Below are 24,784 nucleotides of genomic sequence, written 5' to 3'. Positions count from 1 at the left end.
GACTTTACACAACTTTATTGAAGTTCTGTATATAAATACACATGCACATTTCAAATGTAAACCCAAGTGAACTCAAGTGCAGCCAAACGCTGAAACCCCCGTCGTCATGCAAGGATGTCAGAGTTTACCTTTACAAAAAAAAGACTCCAAGCAATAGCACATCCTTTAACAGACCTAAATCTCAGTCTCTTATATAATCCTGGACGATAGATATTCTCATCTTGTGGTTTTAAATACATTTGTTTTGTAATGCTTACATATAAATAAATTAATTTATCAAATGTGCACTCACAGAGTGAATTATTATATACATTATTTATAAAGCCTACCAGTCAGCCTCACACGGTCTGATTATCCCTGTGCCCACGCTCCCTGTTACACAAAGCACATACAGCAGTAGCCCAACTCTTTCGTGTAGTTCATGTTAAAGGCGAATCAATCACCCTCCCCAAACCCATAAACTCAAACTAGCAAAAAAAAAAAAAAAAAAACGAGGTATCAATCCAAAAACAGGTCAATTCTGTAGTCAAATACATTCTGGTTGCCATTTGGGGAGAACTGGCAAATTTCAGCAGTCACAAGAGCATGTGAGTGTTAAGGAGTTTGTGTGATGAATAAGTGAGCTTGCATCCAAGACAGCATCTACACTAAGTGTGGGTGGGTGTGTGTGTGTGTGTGTGTGTGTGTGTGTGTGTGTGCGCGCACGCGCTTGTGAGTATGAGAAATGCAAATAAACTAATATCTGTGCAAACAGGCAACAGTCTGAGATTAGATTTAAGGCGAGGTGATGGAGGCAAGAGACAAAACCTATTGCATCACCGAAATGTTCATAATCTCATTAAAAAGCATCTATGGTGAAAAAGAACGGGACTTACATCTGAAGCAATGGTAAAGCTATGGTTCTTAAAAGACATACCTTTAAGAATAAACTTCTGATATAGCGTAAAGAGTCAAAAGACCCTTATTTGCTAGGCTTACGTTACCCTAAAAATCCATAAGGAAGCATACAGCAGCACAAGAAGTTTTTACATTACATTATCAGTGCGTTTCTGGACACGTGTGAAATAGCTTCTTGAGCTATTTTACCATTGGTTTAAAGACAACCGTCTGAGCAGCTGATAGACTGGACACCAGAAAGCCATATTCCGATTCTGCAGTATTTGTGGCACTAATACTAGCTCTAAAAACAAAATGGAGTGTGCAACAAAAACAGTCCATGAAATTTCTTTTACCTTAAAACTCCAGAGGTTCACTGTCCATCCAATGTTATATACAAGGCAAAAGAACCATAAAACCTATAAATGTGTCTCTTCAGGAGAAAACAAAGAACACCACACTACAATGAAGGATACTGAAAGAGCAACATTGTTGACTTTCAGACACATTTAGAACTCTGTTCAGCTAGTTCAGGCTTTCTTTTAGCATCAGAGCTTGACATGTGTAGAAGGAGCAGAGGCAGGGGAACCTTGTGGAAAAGGGGGAATAAAAATAAATCACCCTGCTGTGTTAGAGGCTCAAATCTCAAGGGCTCTCATCACCTAGTCCATCCAGCTGTGGTACTTTCTGGACACTCCGCTCTCGATATGGCTTCAGATGACTGACCCAACCATCCTATGGTGCCAGCTCTGTCTCATCTCAGTTGGTGTTCATGGAAATATCATTTGGCTCTTCATCCTGCTCATTGTCATTTAGGTCTTCCTCCTCTTCGTCGTCATCTTCACTCTGCCCGTTGACCCCTTGTGCCAAGCTGCTCTCTTGCTCCTCAACGTCCTCGCGGTCTAGAGCAAAGTAGCCCGTTCCTTTGACCGTGTCCTGACGCTGATAGAATAGGACATACGCTGCTTTGGACTGCAAACACACATATTTGGGCAGATGGTTTGTACAACCATTTCTTGTGTACAAATAAAGCATAGCATACATTCTCCCCCCCCCTCAAAAAAAAGATGAATTGAACCGATTATAACTGTATAGATAATCTCTCACCACAATCTGATCCTCACTGACAGGGGATACAATGCTGTCATCAAAGTTGTACCACTTGTCATCGTCCTTGTTTTTGGCATAGGCCGTATCTGATAATTGCAACAAATTTACGTGATTGAATATGTATATATTGAAGCAAACTGAAGCTGGTGGCAATGTGTGGGTTGTGTGTGTGTGTGTGTATATATACACTCACAGTGGCCTCCTCCCATTCCTCCATAGTGGTTAGACACAGCAATGAGGTTGTAGTGGCAGGGCCCAGCATTGGGGTTGATTAGGAACTCAGACATGTCCAGGTCACTGAAGGCCAGAGAACAGAGGTCTTTGTGTATACAAATTATACATTAGGAATGTACATGTAATTAAACACTAAGATAAAAAATAAATAATTAATGACAGGTGCTTTGATATGCTCTGGGGTGAAGCAAAGTAACCATAATCTGAACATTTTTCTAGCACAGCACATTCTAGCACATAATTGCTGCTGATTGTCATTTCGATTAATTAAAGAATAACTATAAATTGGTATAAAATAATGTCATAGATATATATTTATTCTGGATGATCAGCAAATTATGTCACCTAAAACTTTTTTTTAGGTGATTTGGCTTGCTGTAACTACGGTCTGAATCATGTTTTTCTTTTCAACTCTAAACTGAGCAATCAGCAGTACAATATTATTAACACATACAATACAAAAATAACCTGAACCATACAATCTAATGGTCTTCTCATAAACATAAAAAATTGCTTATACATTGATTGTGTGTGGTTAAAATGTATATGCACATCATGTAATAACAAATCGAAGCTTATATGAGCCTACCGAAGAGGAAAGTCTACTAATGAGTCCAGTTTGTCCCTCATATAGCGGCTATAAGAGAAGCGTTTTAGATGGACCACTAGTACAGGAGGCAGGGACCACAAGTCTAGCTTCTTAGTGGCTTGCTGGTGCTGCTTACAACTGGGACAGTACCTGGAATTACACACACAAGTTACACACACATACAGATTAATAATGAAAAAAAAGCTTTTCTATTTGCAGAAAAAAAATCTGTGCTTTCTAGTGTTTGATCTATGATACTAAGTAAAGAAATTAAATAACTAAAATCACCTCAACACATAAGATATAAAGTGGTCCCCCGGAACTCGCAGGGTTTACGTTCCAAATTTTGGACGCACCCCCGCAGCCCCTATGTTACCCTAGTGAATTCATCTACACATTATGTCACTCTATAAACAGTGTACAGTACTTGACCAAATACATAGTTTAAAAAGTTATTCCTAACATTCCTGAACATTCCTTCCCGCTGCAGATTCCCGCGAATTTTAAGATAATCCGCAACTTGCTGTTAATTAGGTTCCAAATGAAAACCCGCAAATTTTCCGAGCCACGAGTTTCGAGCCGCGAATTATCTGGGGTTGACTGTATATAAATTTTCTTTACTAGAAACTCCTGTACACCTACAGTTGAGTTTGTTTTGGGAGCTAAGGGACACCTAGTATTAGTACAGTGTTCCTAATGTTTTTAATGAATATATAGTCAAACACTGGGTCTTGTCGAGAGCTGGTAACATATAGTGGTAGTTTGGCAAAACAAAATGTCCAAAGTTATTAATTAATAAGTCCAAAGTATACTTTATTTTTGCTGTGTAGCTAGAAGTAAGGGAAAGCTATATTATCCAGTGTGGAGCCATGACAACTGAATTATCATACGGTCACCCGTCCAATACTTGTAGGACTATAAACTGAAATAAATTGTGGTTTGACACTGAATGATGGGAATCTTGTATATCAGCAGCCACCCTAAAGCATTGTCTTCCTAATTGTGTCTGTCCGGCAATACAAATCAAATTTTTGCCCACATTGTTGAACTAAAATATAAAATGTTAATAAAATTTATATTAACCAGCAGAAGGCCAGCAGCTCAGAGGCCATATGAAGTGAGCCTCTGAGCTGCTGGCCTTCTGCTGGTCATATTCTCTTGGCCAACACTTCACTCAACACAAAAGTCATACTCGGGTGTGGCCCAAATTTCAAAGATGGATTTGTGTAAAAACAATCAATAAACCAGATTTCTCACGGCAAAAACATTTTGGCTGATTACCCACTTGTAAAACAAATGGAAGACTGTGTATGTTTTGGAAGATTGTGTTAATTTTTAATAAACTATTCCTTTAAGTATCATACAGAAAAGGCAGAATGGACATGCCGAAACTCACCATGGGTCCTCTGCTCCTAACTTTTCTTTTGTAGTGAAGAGTTCTATGCAGTCCTTTAATTTATAGAAGGCCTTTTTCTGAGGTTTGTATTCCATGCTTTCGTGCTTATCAAAGTCCTGGGGCAAGAGAGCCATAAACATGGTGTAACAACAGTGTAAAGAAACACGAATGCAAAAAAAAAAAAAAAAAAATCCCAATCTTACCTCCACTACACTTTCATCAAAGTATTTCTTCTTCATCTCTGGCTCCCAGTCCAATGAGAGATAGGATCTGTCTGCAGGGTAGAAGAGAATCATGATCATAGGAGTTTACATCACTATGCTACTAATATATAAAGGATGCAATTATTTGAAATGTTTGTCGAAATGTATTATGTCATACCACTGAGTCGAAGGTGTCCCTCATCGAATCGGATCTGTCGTGGCTCTTCTTTAATGAAACTCAGATCGGTTTTGCCCATGTTGTTAAACTGGAATGTAAAAAGTCGCTTTTTGTGGCCTGTGAGCTGCTGGCCTTTTGTCGCGTTCTCTAGGCCGACGCCGTTTTCCAGGTCATTGTCCCCGCCCACCGAATCCTCTGATTGGCTGTTGTCATTCTCTGATGGGAGTTCCTGGTCCTGACTGGATTCATCATCCTGTTCATCAGTTTCCATTTCACCTAAAATCAGATCGTCTATTATGTAAAGACAATTTTCTCACTTGTACTTAATTGGTCAAGTCAAGTTTATTTGGTTGTTTAAAGAAAAAAAGGTTTGCACAATATTCGACCTACTGCAAATGTATTTGACTAAATGAACTGTATATGGTGTATACTTCTAAATTTTGAAACTAAAATCTATCACATGCAAAATCCTTTATGTAAGCACATGCCTACACACTTGTTATAAACTGCATCCAGTTTAGATTTAAATGCAGCTTAGTTTTAGTTGTTTTTGGATTAGTATCAGCCATCCTGGACAACTATTCGCTATTTCCTTAACATCATATACTGTGACTCATAGGAAGAGCATCTGATATCTTTTGTACATGTGGATTTTTTTATGTGGAAGTTGCTGGTCCTTAATCACATTAATTCAAACATACCATGTTCTAGCCACAAAGGACAAAAGATAGGGTTGAATAAACACCCAGACACACAATAAAAGGAGCTACATGAGTTATGTGGATGAGACTACAAAAAAAAAAAAAAAAAAGATGATTGCTGTTATTTTACAAAACAGCTTTTATTAGACTTTTACTAGCTTTTAGACAAGTATACATCGATTTTTGAAAAGATTTTGGTTGAGCCAAATTTCTCTTATTAAAGACATCATTATTATTATATTTTGTAGTTTTGTCTAACCATTGCCTTAACCATTATTTCAATAACCATTCCAAACCATTCACAGCTAAACATGCTTTACTAGTAGTAATGTGGAAAAAATGTTTATAGAGAACTCATTTGGGGGAAAAAATAAATCTGTATAGTTCATAATCTCACCAATCACATATCTTGTGCTGTTAAATAGATTAAGAAATGTGGAGCTTTGACTTAAAAAAGCGAAAATATATGTACACAAAATGCAAACTAGAGAATCTTGGCTGATGTGAGTCAGCAAAAATTTTCATGTTTCTAAGGTGACTTTAGCTTATCTATATCTACCCTGAAATGATGAAATATCAAGAACTTGAGTTTGCTGGTACTTAAACTAATAAACATGCTTTCTGAGAACACAAGGGCATTAGATTAAAAGATGCACCCAAACAGCATGCTTACTGGGCGAGCCCTCCTCCAGAATACCGTTAGTGGCATTGCCGTTGATGGCATGCTGCTTGGACAAGTGTGTCTCGTCACAGTCCTCTTCTTCCAGAGCAGAGCGCACAAAACGACTGCGAATGTGACACAGAAAAATATTTTAATTAAAAATAAAAGTTGCGACTAAAAAAATGACTTCAGGCGGGAGGGAGAAGATGGAAGTCGTACCACAGACGGAGAAGTAGCATGTTGTAGAACTTCTCCTCGCTGAGAGTGCGTGGGATGGTTACGAGGAAAGGAAGGCCAAACAGGGGCGTACTGCTATGGTTATAACCAGACTGCTTATACTTCTCTCTCAGGTGCACAGGAATCACTACGTGCTCGGTGTCCTCAAGCCGGTTTACTCCGACTTCAAACCTGTACAAAAGAAACACTATATCATGCAATTATGACGAGTTTCACACAGGTAAAATTAAACTTCTTACCAAATAACCAAAAAAAAAAAGCATGTATTACATGACTTCCTGAACTAGTGGCATCAATCTAAAGGTATATACTGGACAGAAATATAATATATAGAATTGAAAGCTTCAGTCACAAAAAAATAAAAGATAGCTCATGTATGTATAGCATGTTATGACTAACACTGATGCACAAACAGCCATGGGGATAAGGAGGATCACTGAACCTGCTATATGACTTGCATTAAAAATTTGAAAAGCTTTGCCAAACAGTATATTCTGGTAAATAAAAAAAAAACGAATCATAATACTTACACATATATATCGTCCCTTTCCATTATACTGCTCAGGTTCTCGTTGGTGGCAAAGATTCGATGGAACCGGTGATTGTAGATATCAGTGACAATCATCTAAACAAAATTACATTTTGTTAGCAAATAAGTTGACTGCAGTAATGCTGACTTTGTGGCCTAGACTATTTAAAACTGACTGTTCACCTTTTCTGCAGGGACTCCGGACAGGACCGAAAGAGAAGCGCAGAGGTCTGAGATGTAGCCGACTTTGGGTACCGTCAGCTTATACTATAAAAGGTAGAAAATTATATTGGATATTTATTGACTCTCATCCAAAGTTTCGATTTTCACTTATGAATAAAATAGATAATATAATGAAATAAAAGGTTGAATAAAAAACATTTATTAAAAAGGTTACTAGCACAAGTAATAGCAAAATCATTCAACAAAACCATCAGAGCAATCTGTATATCCCTCATGACCGTGATATGTGTGCTCAGTCTGGCAATAATGTTGAGGTTGTGATTAATGCATAGTGCATGCAGCACAAATTGTGCTTCTCCACCAAACAGCATGGCTTGCTAATAAATCCAAACCCAGTACAAGCTGTGCCCCGTCTATAGAAGTGTCACTTTAACATAATGCCAAATGGACCAATGAAAGTATGTGGAGTTTCTGAAGCGGTTACTGGATGGAGAAAAGAAAGAAACACAATAAAATCCTATTTGAGAAATCTGGCATATACCCATTTAGCACATTGTCCTGTTTTCTCTTACAAAGTGACATCCTGAGCAAAAAATAATGCCAGTGCACCCCAAATGTCACACTCATTGTGACGATATTTCACTCTCGGTGTTTGTGACCATAATATGTTTCAAATTATCATTTACGATGGGAATAAGTAGGGTGTTACCTACCACACCTCCCCCATTATCCTACAAAGGAAGCAAAAACTAAGAAGCCATTTGGGATATACACACAGTGGATACATTTTACATGGGTCACAACATAAGACATAATTTCATTTTACATGGATCACAACATTAGATATGTAAAATCAAGCTGTGGCAAATTAGTGTAATATTCATTTCCATGATCATACAGTGATCTGCTCAATTACCATCTGTAAGTCCTGGGGTATTTTGCAGAGATGTGTGGCACCATCTGGTGGAAAAACACTCTAATTTACCTGCATGGGTTTGTTGAGGGGGTCTAGACGCACCAGATAGACCTCCAGTGTTCGCTCCTTCTTCATGGGCAGAGGAAGCGTCAGGTAGCAAAAAGGATCAAAAGTCACAGAGATCTTCGAACACACAGGGCAGACCAACGTCGACTTAAAGAGGCCATGAAAAATATCTACGATGATTGAGTCGTTCCTCTTTATGTGGTTCTCCCAGGCCTCTTCGGCTACTACCTGAGAAGCAAACAATTAGATTCAGTGAAACTAGTACTGATGTCTGCATAATAAATTGTAACAGTTAATGATTGGCACATAAAAACAATTCTGTATTGTAAAAGCTGCTATAGAATTATATATTGTCTATCATATGGTTGCAATTTAAGCATGTTGTATGGCAGGATTGGACCTATATAATCTGAATTACTTATACATGTTTAAATCAAGAAGGAAAATTTTACTTTAAATTGTAATTGAAAATTATCTATTATCCATTAACAGTTATCTTTTTTAATTATGAGAGTACATTTGGCTGTGAATTAAGTCAAGATTATTTCTATAGCCCTTTTCAATGGACTGTCTCAATGCAGGTTTACAGAATTGAAGAGTTAAGGTGAGCAATGTGTATTTATCCCTGATGAGCAGCCATAGCGATGGTGGCAAGGAAAAACTTCCTTAGATGTTATGAGGAAGAAACCTTGAGAGGAACCAGACTCAAAAGGGAAACCCATCCTTATTTGGGTGACATCAAGAGTGTGATTATAGTCTTTAAAACAATACAGAACACTTGAGAGTGAAAACTAACATGAGCACTGAAATATAAGATTATGATTAATGTCCTCTCTACAGTCTTTTACAGTCATTTGAAGTTATGGAACCAGGAGCTACTGAGCAACTCACAAAATAGCTCAATATTTGAGATCATCATAGAGCCAGCACCAGCTTCTCCATGCCAGAGCCTTTAAACACTCAAAGAGGTTCAATGTCCAAACTCTACATGAAGTGAAATTCAAATGCTGCTGGTACGTCTCTAGATGTTACAGGATGTTAGTCATATGCTCTTAAGACTATTAGTCTTTAACAATAATGAAATAATACTTCACAGTCAGCATTGTGTCAAAAGTGATGTCAAAACTGGCGGCAAATGTCTGTACATGTTTCATACACTAGATGCAACAATCATCATCCTGCCATCAAACATCATCCTAAACGAAGCAAACTGGTGCCTTTGAGTAGAAAAGTCTGAGAATAAAAACATGTTCAGGACTGATAAAATCTTTGGATGCATAAATCAGGCATTTGCATACAAAACGGCACTTGCATATATAAGAAAATTATGTTATGTATATGTTTGTGTGTGTTTTAAATGTGACATTTTATTCACTTGTTTCCCAACACTAAACATGTGTTTGTTCAAAAGTCTGAGAAGAATTTATGGCACAGGAAAAGGCGGGCAAAAGGGGGTGAAGTACCTTGTCTGGTCTTCCGTCAGCATCTTTGAGTTGGATGTAGGGCTTCTTCCTGATGCGGTTCAGGTCCTCATGCAATCCGTCGAGAAGGAAGGCTAACAGTTCGTGGGAGTCCTGTTGCTGATAGCCTGAGAACTGAGGGGCAAAGCGGCCCACTTGGGTCTAAACATGCAGACAGAACACATTTGTTGTTTTATGAACCACTGAATTTTGCAAATAGTTACTTTTTTTTACTGTAACATTTAAATGTGAACTCATTTCGCTTAATCAGGGTTTCTGCACATTTCACAAAGTCAAATTTTAGACTTTTTATGACCATTAAGAATGAAATTTAAGACTTGAAAAACACAAAAAACTATTCTGGCGAATGTTGTTTTTCGCCCTTTGCCTGTCCATGGTCACTTTCTCATATTGTTATTTATATGCTTGAATGCATGCTGTGTGTGTTAACTGATCAGCTCTGTTCTTATAACAACAAATAAAAAATATTTTAAAAACAGAACCATGTTGTTTGCAACTGGCCTTAACCAAGACCTAAATTACTTTTTTTTTTCTTTCCCAAAAGCTAAAAAAATTAAATCCATTTAACATCTTTGGTCCAATCCTAAAGAGAGATTCGTGCCAATAACCAAGTTTTGATTGGCAGTTGCATGTTAGTCTCATTTGTAGTCACAATACAGCAAATTATATTTAGACTAGCGAAAGAACGAACTACAAAACCACAGAAACTAACAAACAAAAACATTCTAAAGTGCTGCACGAGCATTTCAATGAGCATCAGAGGTAGCATTTCATGGACATCAGAACATTAAGACCTGTATTAATTTATTTTAGACTTACAACGGCATATTTAAGACTTTTAAAGGCCTAAAGTTTTAATTTGAAAACATTTGATTTTTTTTTTACTTTTTAAGACCCGGTGAAAACTCTTATTATAACAGTCTGACAAAGTCTCATAAATACAGATGCCATTGGTAACAATAATCTTAACATCTCTTTTGTAAATATATCTAAATAAATTAAGGAAATCACTTAGGGATTAAACCACGTCTTAAACGCTCTACTACAACTCTCCCACAAAAAATAACATTAAGATACCCATTATATAGAAAATTATGAGGTCACCACAATATATAAAAACAAAAAATTATCTTAAGCTATTATTCATGGTTTGCTCTGTTGTCAAATGTATGCCCTTACCTTGAAAGGTCTAGGAGTGACATAGCTGTATTTGCCAGACCAGAGCTGTTTGATGAGCTCAGCATAAGCCTTAGCGATCTCTCCGTTCATTCCTAAAGGGTTATCTTCATTTAGCTCATCCTGATATTTGTCCTTCAGGAAGTACTCAGTGAGTGGAGGAATATTACTCAAACACTGCAGGACACAAAGACGAGGTAGAGTAAGAAACATTCAGACTGCATGGAGTGAAGTCACAGAAGGTAAAAGGTACACACACTTCCAGCTTTCGCATGAACACTGACTGCTGCAAGTGTCATCGCAACACTCAGCACTACAAAGCATCAACGTTCATCCTGCTGGCCCCTGCAGTGATAGTTTGTGCTGAAACCACAAATTCCAATTTGCTGAGGAAACAATACAGCCTCCCAGGGTTTTTTCGGGATTTTTTTAAACCTGCAGTCCATCATCTTATACTCAAGTAATACTCAAGGTTTTCAATTAGACTTTACATTCACTGGCCTCTTTAGGAGACACAAAATTAATCAATTGATCCAGAAACAGAAAGCACAATTCCCGATTAAAGCAAATTATTTATGATCAAGTAAACCACATTCTTCTATATTTTATATAAGACACCTACATTTCAGCCCAACACATTGGTAGTGCATGCATTTTTTTTTTTTTTTATGTATGCATGTGCACAAATCGATGTTAAACAGCTGAATTAACAGACTGCTACTGCTCCCGATACAAATAAACTAAATTGAACTAATAATAATGAATTATACTTTTCCTTCAGTATTTATTTTTCAATTGAAAATGTAAAAGTTGTGTACTGTTACAGTTAACCTCATCAACATAATTAGATCTTAAGGACCAATGATTTACCTTTTAAATATCACACCAGAATGCTGATTATAGATACAGGGCATGTAACTTTACTAATAAAACAAACATAATCAAGCACCACTAATGGCATCACAGCAATGACCAGGAAAACTGTAGTCACTGCAAACTGTAGAGAAAAGGGGTAAAACAATAGGAGCTAAATCCATGACCTACCTGTGTAGCAGAGTTCATAAAGCATGTATTGCCCAGGTTGGAGAGCCCACAGAGGCCTGCTTTCTCACTGTGCCTACTCTGGTCTGAGTACTCGTAGCTGCTATAGGGAGGGTAGGATGACAAGCTGTAGCTAGAGTTTTTCACACTGCAGTGAAAGAAATGCCAAAAGGAGAGACAGAGAGACAGATGGTGGAATACAAGAGGAAAAAAATTATAATTAATCAAGGCATGAATCTGAATGCATGATCCAAAAAAATGATCACAAAAAAAATCAAACAAAAAAGAAACGCTGACTTGACTTTCCTGGTTCCATAACAAAATAACCTAATCCTATTACTACTAAGCCCATCCTCCTAATTCCTAAAGGTCCTACAGTCCGAACTGTCTTCCAGCACATGCAAACAAACTCAAAACATCAAAACTGGCATGCTCAATGACTACGATCAGCGCTCCAAGTCTCGCATGTCCTCCCCGCCAAGGCCCCAGTGAAAGCACATGGCTTTGCAGCAGACCTCTGGGTGCAGTGCACGCCTCGGTCCCATTGATCCGGCTGTGTGGTGTCGCCACTCAGCACTCTCTCGAGCCTCTCCGGCCTCAGGCACCACCAGCAGCAAAGGAGCATCTCCCCTCGGCCGCCATGCCCACATAAACATGCAGAGAGACAAAGCGCGAGAGAGAGAGAGAGAGAGAGAGAGAGAGAGAGAAAGAGAGAGAGAGAGAGCAAAAGCGAGGAGAGGAGAGGAAGGATAGAGCAGTTCCCAGTTACTGCTGAAGCAGGGGAGCTCTGCAGGCCAGGAGTGTCATCCGAGCTTGTCCCGTTCCTCCCGCTCCGAACAGAGAGATGGAGAAAGAGAGCGTGAAGGGAAGGGGGAGGAAGAGAGATGGTGGGTGATATTTATAGAACAGCAGCAAGCTAGTAAAGTAGCTTCAGTTGCTGGCAGGATGATCAGCTGGGGGGGAGGGGGGGGAAGAGAGAGAGAGAGAGAGAGAGAGAGAGAGAGCGCTGAGGCTGCGGTACGTTAAGCAATCCAGGTGCTAAGAACTCCGGATGAGACTTGGTACAGCACTCTTGTTGTGTGACTAAGCATTTCTGTGGAGAGCTACGATCCAATACACGGAGATGAGATGCCTGTAATTGAGCACACCAGCCTAAACACAGCACTGGATAGTGCACAAAAAACATGGTATGAAGGTCATAAAGACTGCAGAGTATGCAGAGCTAAAAAGCATGACAGACAGAGATGGAGAGAGTCAAAAAGGGGGAACAAACCAAAATAAAGCAGAAAAAAAAAGCAAAGGGAAAGAAGAAAAGAAAAAAAGAAAAAAAAAAAGCTAACTACTGTTACCCACTAGATGTGTGGTTAATTATTTATTAGAAGCTACTTTAGCACAAATGGTGCCATCTCTATCTGATACAACTGCAATTCAGAACAAAAAACCCTGTACCATACTAACAATTACCGGATGTCAACTTCTGCCTTCTTGGCAGAATTGTCACTGCTACAATTATATGAAGGAGAATGAAGTCAATTCACACTTGATTATTTTTCCTACACACCCTCCATGCATGCTTAAGGCAAATTAGTTGAGTAAAAGTGAATGTAAACAGGAGGGTGTGCTCAACATTTTAAATATATTTGATAAGCGAGATGTTGCATAATGAGGCGGTGCTGAAACCTAGACACAAGCGGTGTCTTAATTCAACCAGTTCACTATACACTGCACTATTTGGGCCGCAGACATTTTCAGCTTGTCCGAATTCTCAGCAGACAAATTATGCTCTTTTTATAATGAACTGTAAATCCAGAGAACTGGTGCACACTAGAGTAGAAAAAAATAAATGCATAGTAACTTGCGATCAGTTTGAAATGTACAGGATGGATGGATGGATGGCTGGATGGATACAGAGCAGTATCAGACACTAGGGCTGACAGTAAAAAAAGTACAGTAATCCCCCGATTTACCGCGGTTTGAATCTGGGTTTAATCGCAGAATTGCATTTGTCACATAACTAATTTGTTTGGCTGATTTTCCCGGTCTCTCACGGATAGCACGATAGAGCAAAAATCTTATAGGGAATTTTTTTTTTGTGGAGTTTTATGTTGAAATAATAAAATGTATTAATAAAAAATATAATTATTAATTATAAAATGAAGTAAAATGTTAATACAGTACTGTATACATAAAAGCATTTTTGGGGTGGTGTCCGTTTATCGTGGTTTTTCGTTTATCATGGGTGGTTTTGGAACCTTACCACCGCTATAAATGGGGGGATTATTTATAAACATGTTATTTCTTCATTATATTTACTCTTTTTATATTCATGCACTGTCAATAAAAAAAAACTCGGACAAGTTATAATCAGCCCACAAGGTCAGAAATAAATTATTCACATTATTAATTCTCTACCTTGTTCTGCATTTGTGCTGCAGATGTTTCAGTAGTATTATTGCCTCTGGAGAGTGTATCGGTATGATTTCTGAGAAAATGACACCCTGAAAAAGCTTTTTCAGCCTTGAACACATTTTGCTATTAAAGCACAGTTCATTTACTTTCTGCTTCTTCACATCTGTCCAGGTGTTGTATCTAGAGGACAAAAGTCCAGTACACACTTCTCTAGTTCAAATTAAATTATATGAATGGGTTCATATGATAATGATATCAATGTTCCATTAAAACAAAATGAGGAAGTGCTCTGTACACCTGTATAATGTGCAAGTGGAAATAGTTTTGCATCAAATATTACAACCATTATTAGATCCTTTCTTCATCGTCTGTCTCGTTACTGTTTTTGTTTTCCCCTCACTATTCAAACAAACTGGAAGCTCAAGCAAAGTTAAGGATTTGGGCTACAGGTAAGAAGTTAATGAGTTTGAATCTCAGTACCACCAAACTAACACTGATGGAATGTATATTTTTGGAAAAGATAAGCCTTAATTTAAAGACAGTCACCTGGGTTCCTGTACAGGTTGTTGAAATACAGGTAGTACCCGACTTACGATGATTGAGAATCATTACGTCGAGAAATAGCCTAGCCTACTCAGGAGTCTTAAAGAATGGTGACCAGTATGGGGTAGTATACAGTATTTTGTCAATTGAGCAATTTATAGTGCCATAATGTATAATATGGTGGCAATGGATGTGTGCATGAGCACTAGTTCGCGAGTGGAGGGCGGAGCCAGACGCGATCTTTTCCAGTGTCGGGAGACACCAATAAAAAGGAGAAAGACGGGAGCTAAAATTGGGCTTTGAAACACCATAAACACAGAAAAAGAATACACACTAACACCGAGACAACTGAACTCGGTTAACAGCTAGCAAGAGTAAGACATCTCACAATGGGAAAGACGTTTTAATTAAAATGCTATGCGTAAATGTTAATATTTTAAGATATTGTAAGACCAAAAATTCGTAAGTCGAACCATCGTAACTCGGGGACTACCAGCATCATCAACGCGTCTATAACTATATTATTCTCACACATTAACGGCAACATCATTATTTCAGCACCCACTAATTATTTTTTTTCCACTAAGGTGATTATGTGCTCTTCTGGGTTCTTAATACATACAAAAAATCTTTGGTCTTATCTTGTGCTGCCTAATGTACTCTGATAACCCAATTGTCTGCATAATCCTGCTAACCATACACAAAATGCACAAGCTGCTAATATACCATAGTACCTCATAAAACAATAATCTAGTACTCATGAATATAACGGTCAACAAACAAGAAAAAAAAAAACATTTTTTCAAAACAATCATACAGACAGCAACTTGTATGTGAGTAGTTATATAAAAGAGGCCTTCTCCAATGCATGCGAAATGGTGAACCTGTGACTCCAACAGTGTTTAGAAGTGGATACTGATGTCAACGCTTCTTCAGGCTTGTGTCAGCATGCAGCAGAGAAAGAGAATGGCAAACACACGCAAGATAGTGAACTAGTGGACACTACAAGCTAAAACTAAACCTGTGCTTTCTTAGGCACAGCTTCGAGGGTCAGTGTGTGTGCTGATCTAAAATCCTCATTTCACCAATGTGCTGATTCTCGCACATTTTAAAATGTCAGCATTTCATTTCAAGGTTATAAACTTTTCTTTAAACAAGTGAGCACCTCACAATATAAGTAATCTATAAAATGAAATCATCTCTCATCGGCACAAAATGACAACGATTTACACAAGATGGTCCGAAAACAAAAATTGTTGTACAGCTACATGTTCATTCCTCAAAATAGATCCAATGGACATGAATCCTCAGAGTTACAACAGTGGTCCTAAAGCTTCAATTATGTAATATATTGTAAAGATACTGTACAACTTGGTCTTGAAGCTACAAGAAAAACAAACTACAAGAAAAATTAAACACTGGGGTCCAGAGCAGCCTCTAAGTAAGACCTCCACTATATTATACCAACAAAGAACAAAATGTATATTCTGTCACTGTATTCTCAGCAAATTCAACATTTAATCAGCATTCACAAGTATGTGTGCTACAACTAAATCGAGATGTTGGGGGTGGGGGGGGGTAGTAGCAGAGATGTTGGTGTCTCTAGAGGGTGTTTGAGACTAGTACAATTAGCTTGAATAGTATAACACGCAAGTAACGTGTAAATCAAACAACCAGCAGCCACACACCCACACCAGACAAACTGCAAGTCAGCTGTCCCGATCCTAGTACCCAGGTAATCATAATAATTATAACAATAATTGTGTCACTTTCTGTAACTCAGTACTCCTAATAAGAGGTATAAAAACTGTCAACTGCAGCATTTCCTGGCTGCCTTGCAGTCTCTTACACACACTTTTATGTAAAAAGTGAGTCTGGGGTTAAGAAAGGAAAAAAAAAAAAAGAAAAGTAAACTTATATTGCCTATATATTTATACTCGGTAACAAAACTGAAAAATGTCTGTCTTTGACCATTTAAAAACAGACTAATATCTATTTGTAAAATTAAGTCTGGGATTAATAAACTAATCTAATTAAATTATAACAGAGATGCCACAGATTTTCTCCAGAGGAAAGCCAAACAGATCTTGAGAGTACTTAGATCCACTGTAAGCATCCCAGGTAAGCTACAGTAAATAAGTGGGAATAACCTCCACCTAACTTACAATGGATAAAGCAGTAATACACTGCAGAGGAACCCAACACACACACAGACACTCCAAACTGGCTAAACAAACACAGAGAAGCTCTGTCCCAATACTCCAAATTGTTCCTGCCCTCCTTTTCCTCATTCTCTCAGCCAGCAGAATATATCCGACTAAAGACAACGGCCTTGTTTTAAAGATTTTACTAGAATTTCGCTCTCGACGCAATGAAAATCTCTCATTACTGGATGGCGGGGGACGAAGGAAAGGAGGCTATTTGGCGTACTTGGCTCTACAGAGCACAAACACACACAAAACCATGCTATTGTTGGGTATGTTGTTAACAATTTAAGACCCGCCCTCCCATAAACCCCTCATAGTGAACCACGCCCTATTTGGGGCTTACTTCCTGCTGCTGAAGCTGCTGCTATGATTGTTTGTGAGAGATGAAGGGGAGATCTTTGGTAAAGCAGAGAGATTGGAAGCACCAGATGACCTTCAAAAAGATAAAAAAAAATACCATGAGTTAGAAAAAAATGAAAGCAAAGACTTTAACAGCCGTTTCTTTCTTCTTCTTTTTTTTTTATAAAGAATGAAATGGGTTATGGAAGCCATGTAAGCAAAGTATAAACAGAGCGTAGAGGTTATGCACAAGATGACAAACAGTGAGAAAGAAAGAGATGAAAGAATGAGGAGCAGGAGAACTAAACTAAGGATAAGCGATCGCAAGACTCCTAGACATTAAACAAAGAATACACTGGAAAGTAATGAGTTCATGGAATAGTTCTAGTAGTATGATTGGGAGACCAACGACACTAAATAAACACCTACAAGAAATATGAGTGAGAGACAAACATATTTAGACACTTCAATTGTTGACCTGCGATGGTAAAATGCAGTGGGGAATAATGTAAAAAATCACTTACTTCTGTGTAGAGGAACCTCGAGGCCAAGTTCCATCCTCGTTTTTCTGCTCTATTACAAGAACCTGCAAAGAAAAGGTCAGCAGTGTCTCACAGAATGGCTCGACTAATGTATGGTGCAGTTTAATAGCCAGGTACTTGTGATTACTACTTGCATGGGTTTCAAACAAAACTGCAACATACACTATTGAGACACCTGACTTTTTCAGGCACATGCGATTCTTGTCAAAAATGTTACCCCAAATTTGGAAGCGGACAATTGTAAAGGATGTCTTTGGATGTGGTGGCAGCATTAAATTTTTCTTCATTTGAACTAGGAGACCCAAAACTGTTCCAGGATGACAATGCTCCTGTGCACAAAGGCAGCTCTATGAAGATGTGATTTGCATGGGTTGAAGTGGAAGAGTGAGTCACAAGTAGCCTGCTATAGAGCTCTGACTTCAAACTTATTGAACACCTTTGGAATTAACTGAAACTGCACACCAGGCCTCCTCACCCCACCTACTTCAGAAACCTGACACCATTTGTGGCTGAATGAGCAAAAATGTCCAAAACCACATTCCTAACTCTTGTGGAAAATCTTGCCAGAAGAGTGAAAGTTATTTTAACATACTAAATGTGGAATGGGATGTTTATTAAAAAAAAAAAAAAAAAAAAAAAAAAAAAAAAAAAAAAAAAAAAAAAAGGCACATACCAATTTTATTGTCAGGTGTCTCCACACCTTTATTCATACCATAAACACAGCCAGAGACAAAATGTGCTTATATTACCTATTTCTTCATTAGCATGCTTATGCATTTTACATGTAATTTTAAATAGATCCATTTAATATATGAAGTCCATTTCAATTCACTGAAAGACTGAAACAAGCCAATTACGGTTTGACATTAGACAGATTGATATTCTTTGTATCTCTATATCCTTGTAATACATTTCAGTGTCTTCCTGATGTTTGGTCATGTCAGAATGTACCTTTCATATAAATGAACACATTTACAGTAGATGTGCTCATGTGTTACACGTCACTACATTGTTTTCTTCTAGCCAACTTGACTTTGGACTATAGATATATAATGTGACCTGTTGCCATGGAATCTAGAAATCTTTCTGGTCTATGCTGAATGACTACACAGAAGTGCAAACTGCAGTTGAACAGGTGGGACACACCCCCTGCTGCTTACCATCAGTGTCCTTTACATAAGCAGCTGTCCTTTTACCAGTCAGTCCAGAAACATCTGAAAACAACGAGGACCTTTTATAACGTGTTCAAAAGTGTGACTGAAACAACACCAATATGGTAGCCTGCTTATGTAAAGGGGAAGGTTGGCATACAAACCAAAAATAGCCCCTTAAAAAGCATCATGTCAGAAAAACATGGTGCATTCTGTTTCAGGAAAATAATCAAGTGGTGTAAAGTGAAGCTGAAGGATATTTTACAATTGCAGCATGTCCTAAAGTGTTTTATTCGTTTAATAATACAGGTATGTGCCAATGATTGAAATTCTTTTTTTTTTTTTTTTTGTAAGAATATAATTTATTCATTTTTAGTTACATGTGAGTTATAAACTCACTATCACTTCTCCTGAGGTTAATAAAACAATAACACATTGTAGCTTGTTGCCAAGAAACTGCACAAACACAACAGCCCTATACTTTTGATTCTGATGCTGAAGACTCCCCTCTATTAAATATTATACATCTAAAACAAACCATCATATCAGGGATCTTTGTTTAATAACATTTTTCTTTAATAATGGGGAACCTCTACCTCAAAAGTCTCTACGAATTCACATTTATAGAAGCGAGAATTATATCTGTAATTCTCCTAACTATAAAAGTCTGCCAGTGTCAGCCTCGTTACTGAACTATTCTTCGTCACTTAAAGCCAAACCACAATAAAACTCGAGATCATGAATAATGTTTAATCAGAGCAGTATGGTTTTAATGAAAGGAATAAAAGATTTAAACCACACAGAGAGATTGGGAGAAAGAGATGCAGTGCTTCTTATGAGTCACAATGTTCACATCTGTTATTTTCCTACCTGCCCCTGGTAGAGTCCGGCATCTTGAATGGTGCTGTCTGGTTTGTTTAAAGGCTCAAATGTATTGCTCATGTATTTGTTCCACAACCTGGTCTCCTTTTCATCAGGAATGCTGAATAGTTTGCGCATCTCCTTTTCAATAGTGTCTGCGAGGGACATGTCTCAGATTAGGAATCACTGAATTCAGACATGCTCTGTAGTGTGTCTAGTACAGGTTTTAAATAAATAAATAAAAAAAAACAAATAAATAGATTAATAGATAAATAAGTCAAAGTAATTTTGACACTGGATTCTGTTTTCATAAAGCGAAACTACTCAAAGTCGAAAGACTAATGAAACATAGAACAATGCAAAAATGTATGTAAAGAAAAAATTAATGAAAAAGTTTCCACATTAATAATAACATTAACAACAAATATCCATTACTTTATCCCTTTTTGTTTCTTAACTAAAATGCATTTCAAAATTGCAGTTCCATCAATTTCCTTTTGATCTACAATGGGAAAAAAATTCAACAGACTGATTCTTTTCATTCTGACAAACAATTTAAGGCATAAACGAGTTAAACACATGTTGCCTTCCAAATTAAAGAAACGGATGGTCAGCATAAAAAACACTTATTTGCTTGAATAAAATTAATTATGCATTAAGGGAAAAAAAACTAAAGTATTAGAAAAGAGATAGATAAAAAGATGGATAGAAAGAAAGAAGAAAAAAAAAGAAAAGAAATAAAAAAAAAAGAAAAAAGATTTTAAGAAAGAAAGAAAGAATTGAGAATGGCAGTCAAGCATCACATTGGATTGCGTGTAAATCACCAGATCATAACCAAATCACAAAAACTTACCTATTGTGTCCGCTTTACTAAAGCGTCTAGTGATAACATTGTCCATGTTGCTGTCTTCACATAGCTTTAACTCGGTGAGGTAGACCTCCACTTTGCAGTGCTTTACAAACATACCCTGCTCAACCACCTACAGAGAGCAAAGGCAAAATGCAGATGGGGAAATTTAATTGTTTAGCACAATTTTATTCCTCATTACTACCCAACTGTAGAAAATAATTTTGCAAATTATCGAACCACAGCCAAAAAAAGCAGTGTGTGAAGTGTGTGAAGTCATTGCTCTATAACAGAAAGCACGCAAATGAGGGACGCTTAATTTAGCAACCACGCACAGAGACAGCTGAAGGATCCCCTACTATTTATTTCACACCACTCTGCCACTAGTGAACCAGAATGATCTGCTAAATGTTCTTGGTTCGCGCTTACTGTCGTCAACATAGCCAACGTTTATAAATTAACACTGTGACTCCTACAACTCTCAATAGTAAAATGACTTGACTAGTCATGACTGCAATATTTGTTCTGGCTCTAGCACACAACTGCTCACACCCTGTCTCTCCCTCTGACCTCAGGCTTCATTCCTCCTCTTTCCAAACAAGGACACACAATTAAAGGTGCCTAGAATCCTCCAGGCCACGACGAGCACCGGGCAAAATGCTAAATCCCAATCATCCTCCGCGCAGAAAGTGAGGAAAAAGAATTAACCTCTTGCATGTTGTGCCTAGCAATGTGCCTAGCAGATCGCTCCATGTAGCGTTCCAGTCATTCAGAGTACCTCTTAAAATAGTAACGCATGGGCTACTCGATACCCCTCTGACATACATGGCAAAAAGGGGAGGAACGATCTGGGCTAAAGAGAAACTCCAGAAGCGGCCATGATGCCATGACTGGGTAAATCTGAATAATTAGCATGACTACCTGTTATAAAGGAAGTAAGGCAAGTAATACAGCAGAGGTAAAATAGAAAGACAAACATTTTCAGATTTCATCTATTATCACGTTATGTAATGTAAAATCAAAAACACATCAGTATAAAAAAAAAACAAACAAACAAAAAAAAAAAAAAAAAAGAAAATCTTACTTTAGGAACAGACCTATGCCTCAAGTACAAAAACACAAACAAATTCAGAATGTATGTTATATTCTCTAAATAGAGTACACAGTGATGACTGAGCTAAATAGAAATGTCTCTGTAAAGAACTCTATGCAAATATGCCACACACCAGAAACTTGCCAGCTGTCACTCTGAGCACAAAACAAGCTTTTAACACACCCAAAGCAATCCAATCAGCACTGAAATAAACTGAACTGATGGGTAGAAGCATACAGTGCACTTTATATTGACAACATATACAGATACACAGACTGATAAAACCATACCTTCCGAGCAATTGGTTCCTGGCCCTCAGTCAGCCCATACCAGCTCACTAACTTATTCCATCCCTCGGTAGGCACAAGGATGTAATCCAACTCATCGATAAGATGCTCCTTAATAGCAAGAACGTCCCCATCTTAGAGTACAGACACAAGCATTGATCAGTTGTGCGGCTTAGAGAGTACATTTTTAATGGGGAGAAAATAAGAATTTATCTATCTATCTATCTATACACACACACATATACATATATATATATCTATCTATCTATCTATATACACACACACACACACACACACACATTAAAACTCTCAACAGTCTCAGATTTGAGGCAGATGGTCTTACATTTTTTAACGTAGATATAAAGCCTGCTTTAGCATTGATGTTCAAAAAAAGCTCTGGCTAACCTTTAAGGAGACCCGAGTTGTCCACTGGTCCAGGGTAGACATTCTGATCTCCCATCTGGTACTTATCCCAACTGTCAAAGCCCACATATTTTTTCCACTGTTTGAACCAGTGACTGTCTATTAAGTACCTGTTAAAAAAAAAAAAAAAAAAAAACAAGTTTAATTTGTATAGTTAAACCTCCAGATAAAAAAAAAAAAAAAAAAAACTGGATGTGCCCATGTAACAAACTGTATACTAAGAGATCAGATTTCCGGGAAAACTTTATTTAGTGAGAAATTTACGTTATTGTTTATGATATTACACAATCTCATAGTTATACTGCAATATTTATATACATATACTGAAGATAACTTGTATAGAAGTGGTGTCCTATTTAGTTTTGTGTAGTCCTATTTTTGGTGTTTTTGTTAATTTAGTCATCTTATGTAGCACCCTGGTTCAAGGGGAGCATTGTTTTATTTGACGGTGTACTTTACCAGTATTTGGTCGGAATGACATTAAAAAGCCAACTTCAATATTATTTCAATTAAACCATGAAAAACAACTTTAGGCCAGTTTTGCGTTTCTATAGTCTTGTCTCAGTCCCGGTCCTAAAGCATCTTATGAGAGGAACACACTGATCAGATTGCACGATATTTAAAATAATTAATATATAAATAAAATAAAAATGATAAACGAAATAGACAGTGATCTAATATACGAGCTCTTAATATAACATCCATCAAAACTACCAATATTAGACCGATCAATATGATCCTGGAGTTGAGATCTTGCTGTATCTACAGTTACATCAGAGCTTCCAGTCCATGCAACATAAAAGAGCAGGTGTACTGTGACAATCAGTTCCAGTCCTGCTCCTAAATCAGCTTGTGACATGAACACACTGATCACACGGTGCATTTCAATATTGAAAAAAATATTAATAATAAATGGACAAATATCTGAGGCTTTCACAGTCAGTGAAAATGCTGCTACAGTGAGCTTTAAGCTCTTAATATAATATCCATCAAAGCAACCAGTATTAGCCCGATCAATATGATCCTGTTGTTGAGATGTTGCTATAGTTCTACAGTTACATCTGAGCTTTCAGTCCATGCAATATGGAAGTGCAGGTGCGTTAAATGACATTGTTTGTCTCAGTCCTGCTCTGGAAGCAGCTCATCACTACACATGTGAATGTGTCTCTGCTCTTCTTCCTGCAGGTATGGTAGAAATACTGATGAGTCAGGTGTGTTAGGGCAATTTTTGATCTTGCTTGTCCACTAATTAAAATCACAGTAGGTCTATAAGACAGTAGGGTGAGTTCTGGGAAAGGAAAGGCTTACTGACAAGGAGAGAGTTTCTATATCGAAGAGAGATACAGATGACAGGTGCCAGTCTCTCGTCTCCGCCCTGGCAGACGTTAGCTTGCGAGCTAACAAGCAACTTAATGCAAGCAACTGAATACAAGCTCTGACACGGACCTTTTAAAGAGTCTGGGACGCATTTTTTAAATAGATTATTAGCCTAATATATATATATATATATATATATATATATATATATATATATATATATATTTGATGAGGGTGCGTAAAGTAAACATTACCCACGAGGGAACTACTCCATCAATATTTTGCACTAACGAACGCTCAGGCCGGCTAGGCTAGCTGTACCGTTAGCTAGCTGTCAACACGGGCCGTTAGTTCCGCGAATTTTTCCCGCTGACGCCGCGCTTGTCGGGACGCAACCCGGGTCACCCAAGGCTACACCTCACCCTAGGAAGCGTGCTGTTAAACTCTCACCAAGTGTCTCCTTTCCGGAGCTGAGTTTTGAGCAGCGTGGCGACCTCTCCTCTCTGAGTATCCAGATCAGCTGCTCCTCCCTCCGCCATCTTTCCCTTAGCGCCTCGGCCCGCTGCATTGTGGGATAGCGCAAGCGTAACAGGCTTACGTCAAGATGAACGAAGAGAGGCGTCTGAGCCAATCGGTTCCAACATTGCTGCCACGTGACCAGAACAGCGCCTCTGATTAGTTGCTCAGTTCCGAACCCAGGGAGTTAAATAGGGCTTTTTGATTCAAGAGATTCAGGAGTCGACTCCTATTTAAATGACGGAGAACCGATAGAGTCAATTCCACACACGTGTCAAGTGTTTTTTAAAACATAGAGTTTTAATGATACATGAGTGTTAAAGTTTTAATGATACATTTTAATACAGGTGAATTATTTTATTTAGCATAGGAATTTAGAAAAGCACTGATGCTGAAACTAGTTTTGTCATTCGGATAATTACTATTTGTATAAAACAATTCAGTGTTTATGTGTACAGTATTTATTATTATACAGCTAAATCATCTATACTGTACTGGTCGATGCTACAGTGTCACTGTGTCCACTGTCTTACTGTCTTTTTGCACTAAATATTGCACAAGTGCACTCTATGTTGTGCCCCAGTTAGTTTTGTGTAGTTTTCTGTTTTGTTATGTTTTGTTTTGTTTTGTTTTGTTTTGTTTTGTTTTGTTTTGTTTTGTTTTACTTTTTGT

General features: G+C 37.8%; 1 protein-coding gene across 6 annotated transcripts; it reads right to left on the bottom strand.

The window, feature by feature from the left end:
* usp15 (ubiquitin specific peptidase 15) lies at nt 1–24,190 on the bottom strand. 6 transcript variants are annotated; one of them, XM_083528337.1, is made up of 22 exons: nt 24,047–24,190; nt 22,262–22,389; nt 21,860–21,990; nt 20,483–20,609; nt 19,639–19,784; nt 17,600–17,661; nt 17,080–17,169; nt 11,581–11,725; nt 10,540–10,713; nt 9,343–9,501; nt 7,883–8,107; nt 6,898–6,981; nt 6,716–6,810; nt 6,168–6,356; nt 5,961–6,073; nt 4,587–4,862; nt 4,409–4,479; nt 4,206–4,321; nt 2,810–2,959; nt 2,180–2,283; nt 1,984–2,072; nt 1–1,848 (listed from the first exon to the last, which is right to left on the bottom strand). In XM_083528337.1, exons 1-22 carry the CDS (start codon nt 24,133–24,135, stop codon nt 1,636–1,638), a joined length of 2,976 nt encoding a protein of 991 aa, XP_083384463.1. In that variant the 5' UTR covers nt 24,136–24,190; the 3' UTR covers nt 1–1,635. The 6 variants fall into 6 exon arrangements, with proteins under 6 accessions (XP_083384463.1, XP_083384464.1, XP_083384465.1 ...); XM_083528338.1 differs by having other exon boundaries at nt 5,985–6,073; XM_083528339.1 differs by lacking the exon at nt 17,080–17,169.
* Nucleotides 24,191–24,784: the final 594 nt, after the last annotated feature.

The sequence above is a fragment of the Silurus aristotelis genome (assembly GCF_946808225.1).
Source record: "Silurus aristotelis genome assembly, chromosome: 24".
In the NCBI taxonomy this organism is placed as follows: domain Eukaryota; kingdom Metazoa; phylum Chordata; class Actinopteri; order Siluriformes; family Siluridae; genus Silurus; species Silurus aristotelis.
The sequence above is the reverse complement of the archived record's forward strand: the minus strand, read 5'-3'. Positions and strand labels throughout refer to the sequence as shown.

Coding starts and splice junctions, on each gene's coding strand:
- usp15 (XM_083528337.1), bottom strand. CDS start 24,135: ATGGCGGAGGGAGGAGCAGCTGATCTGGATACTCAGAGAGGAGAGGTC. Junction 21,991..22,261: donor CAACTCGGGTCTCCTTAAAG/GTTAGCCAGAGC, acceptor CTGTACTCTAAG/ATGGGGACGTTCTTGCTATT. Junction 2,073..2,179: donor AGGAATGGGAGGAGGCCACT/GTGAGTGTATAT, acceptor TGCAATTATCAG/ATACGGCCTATGCCAAAAAC.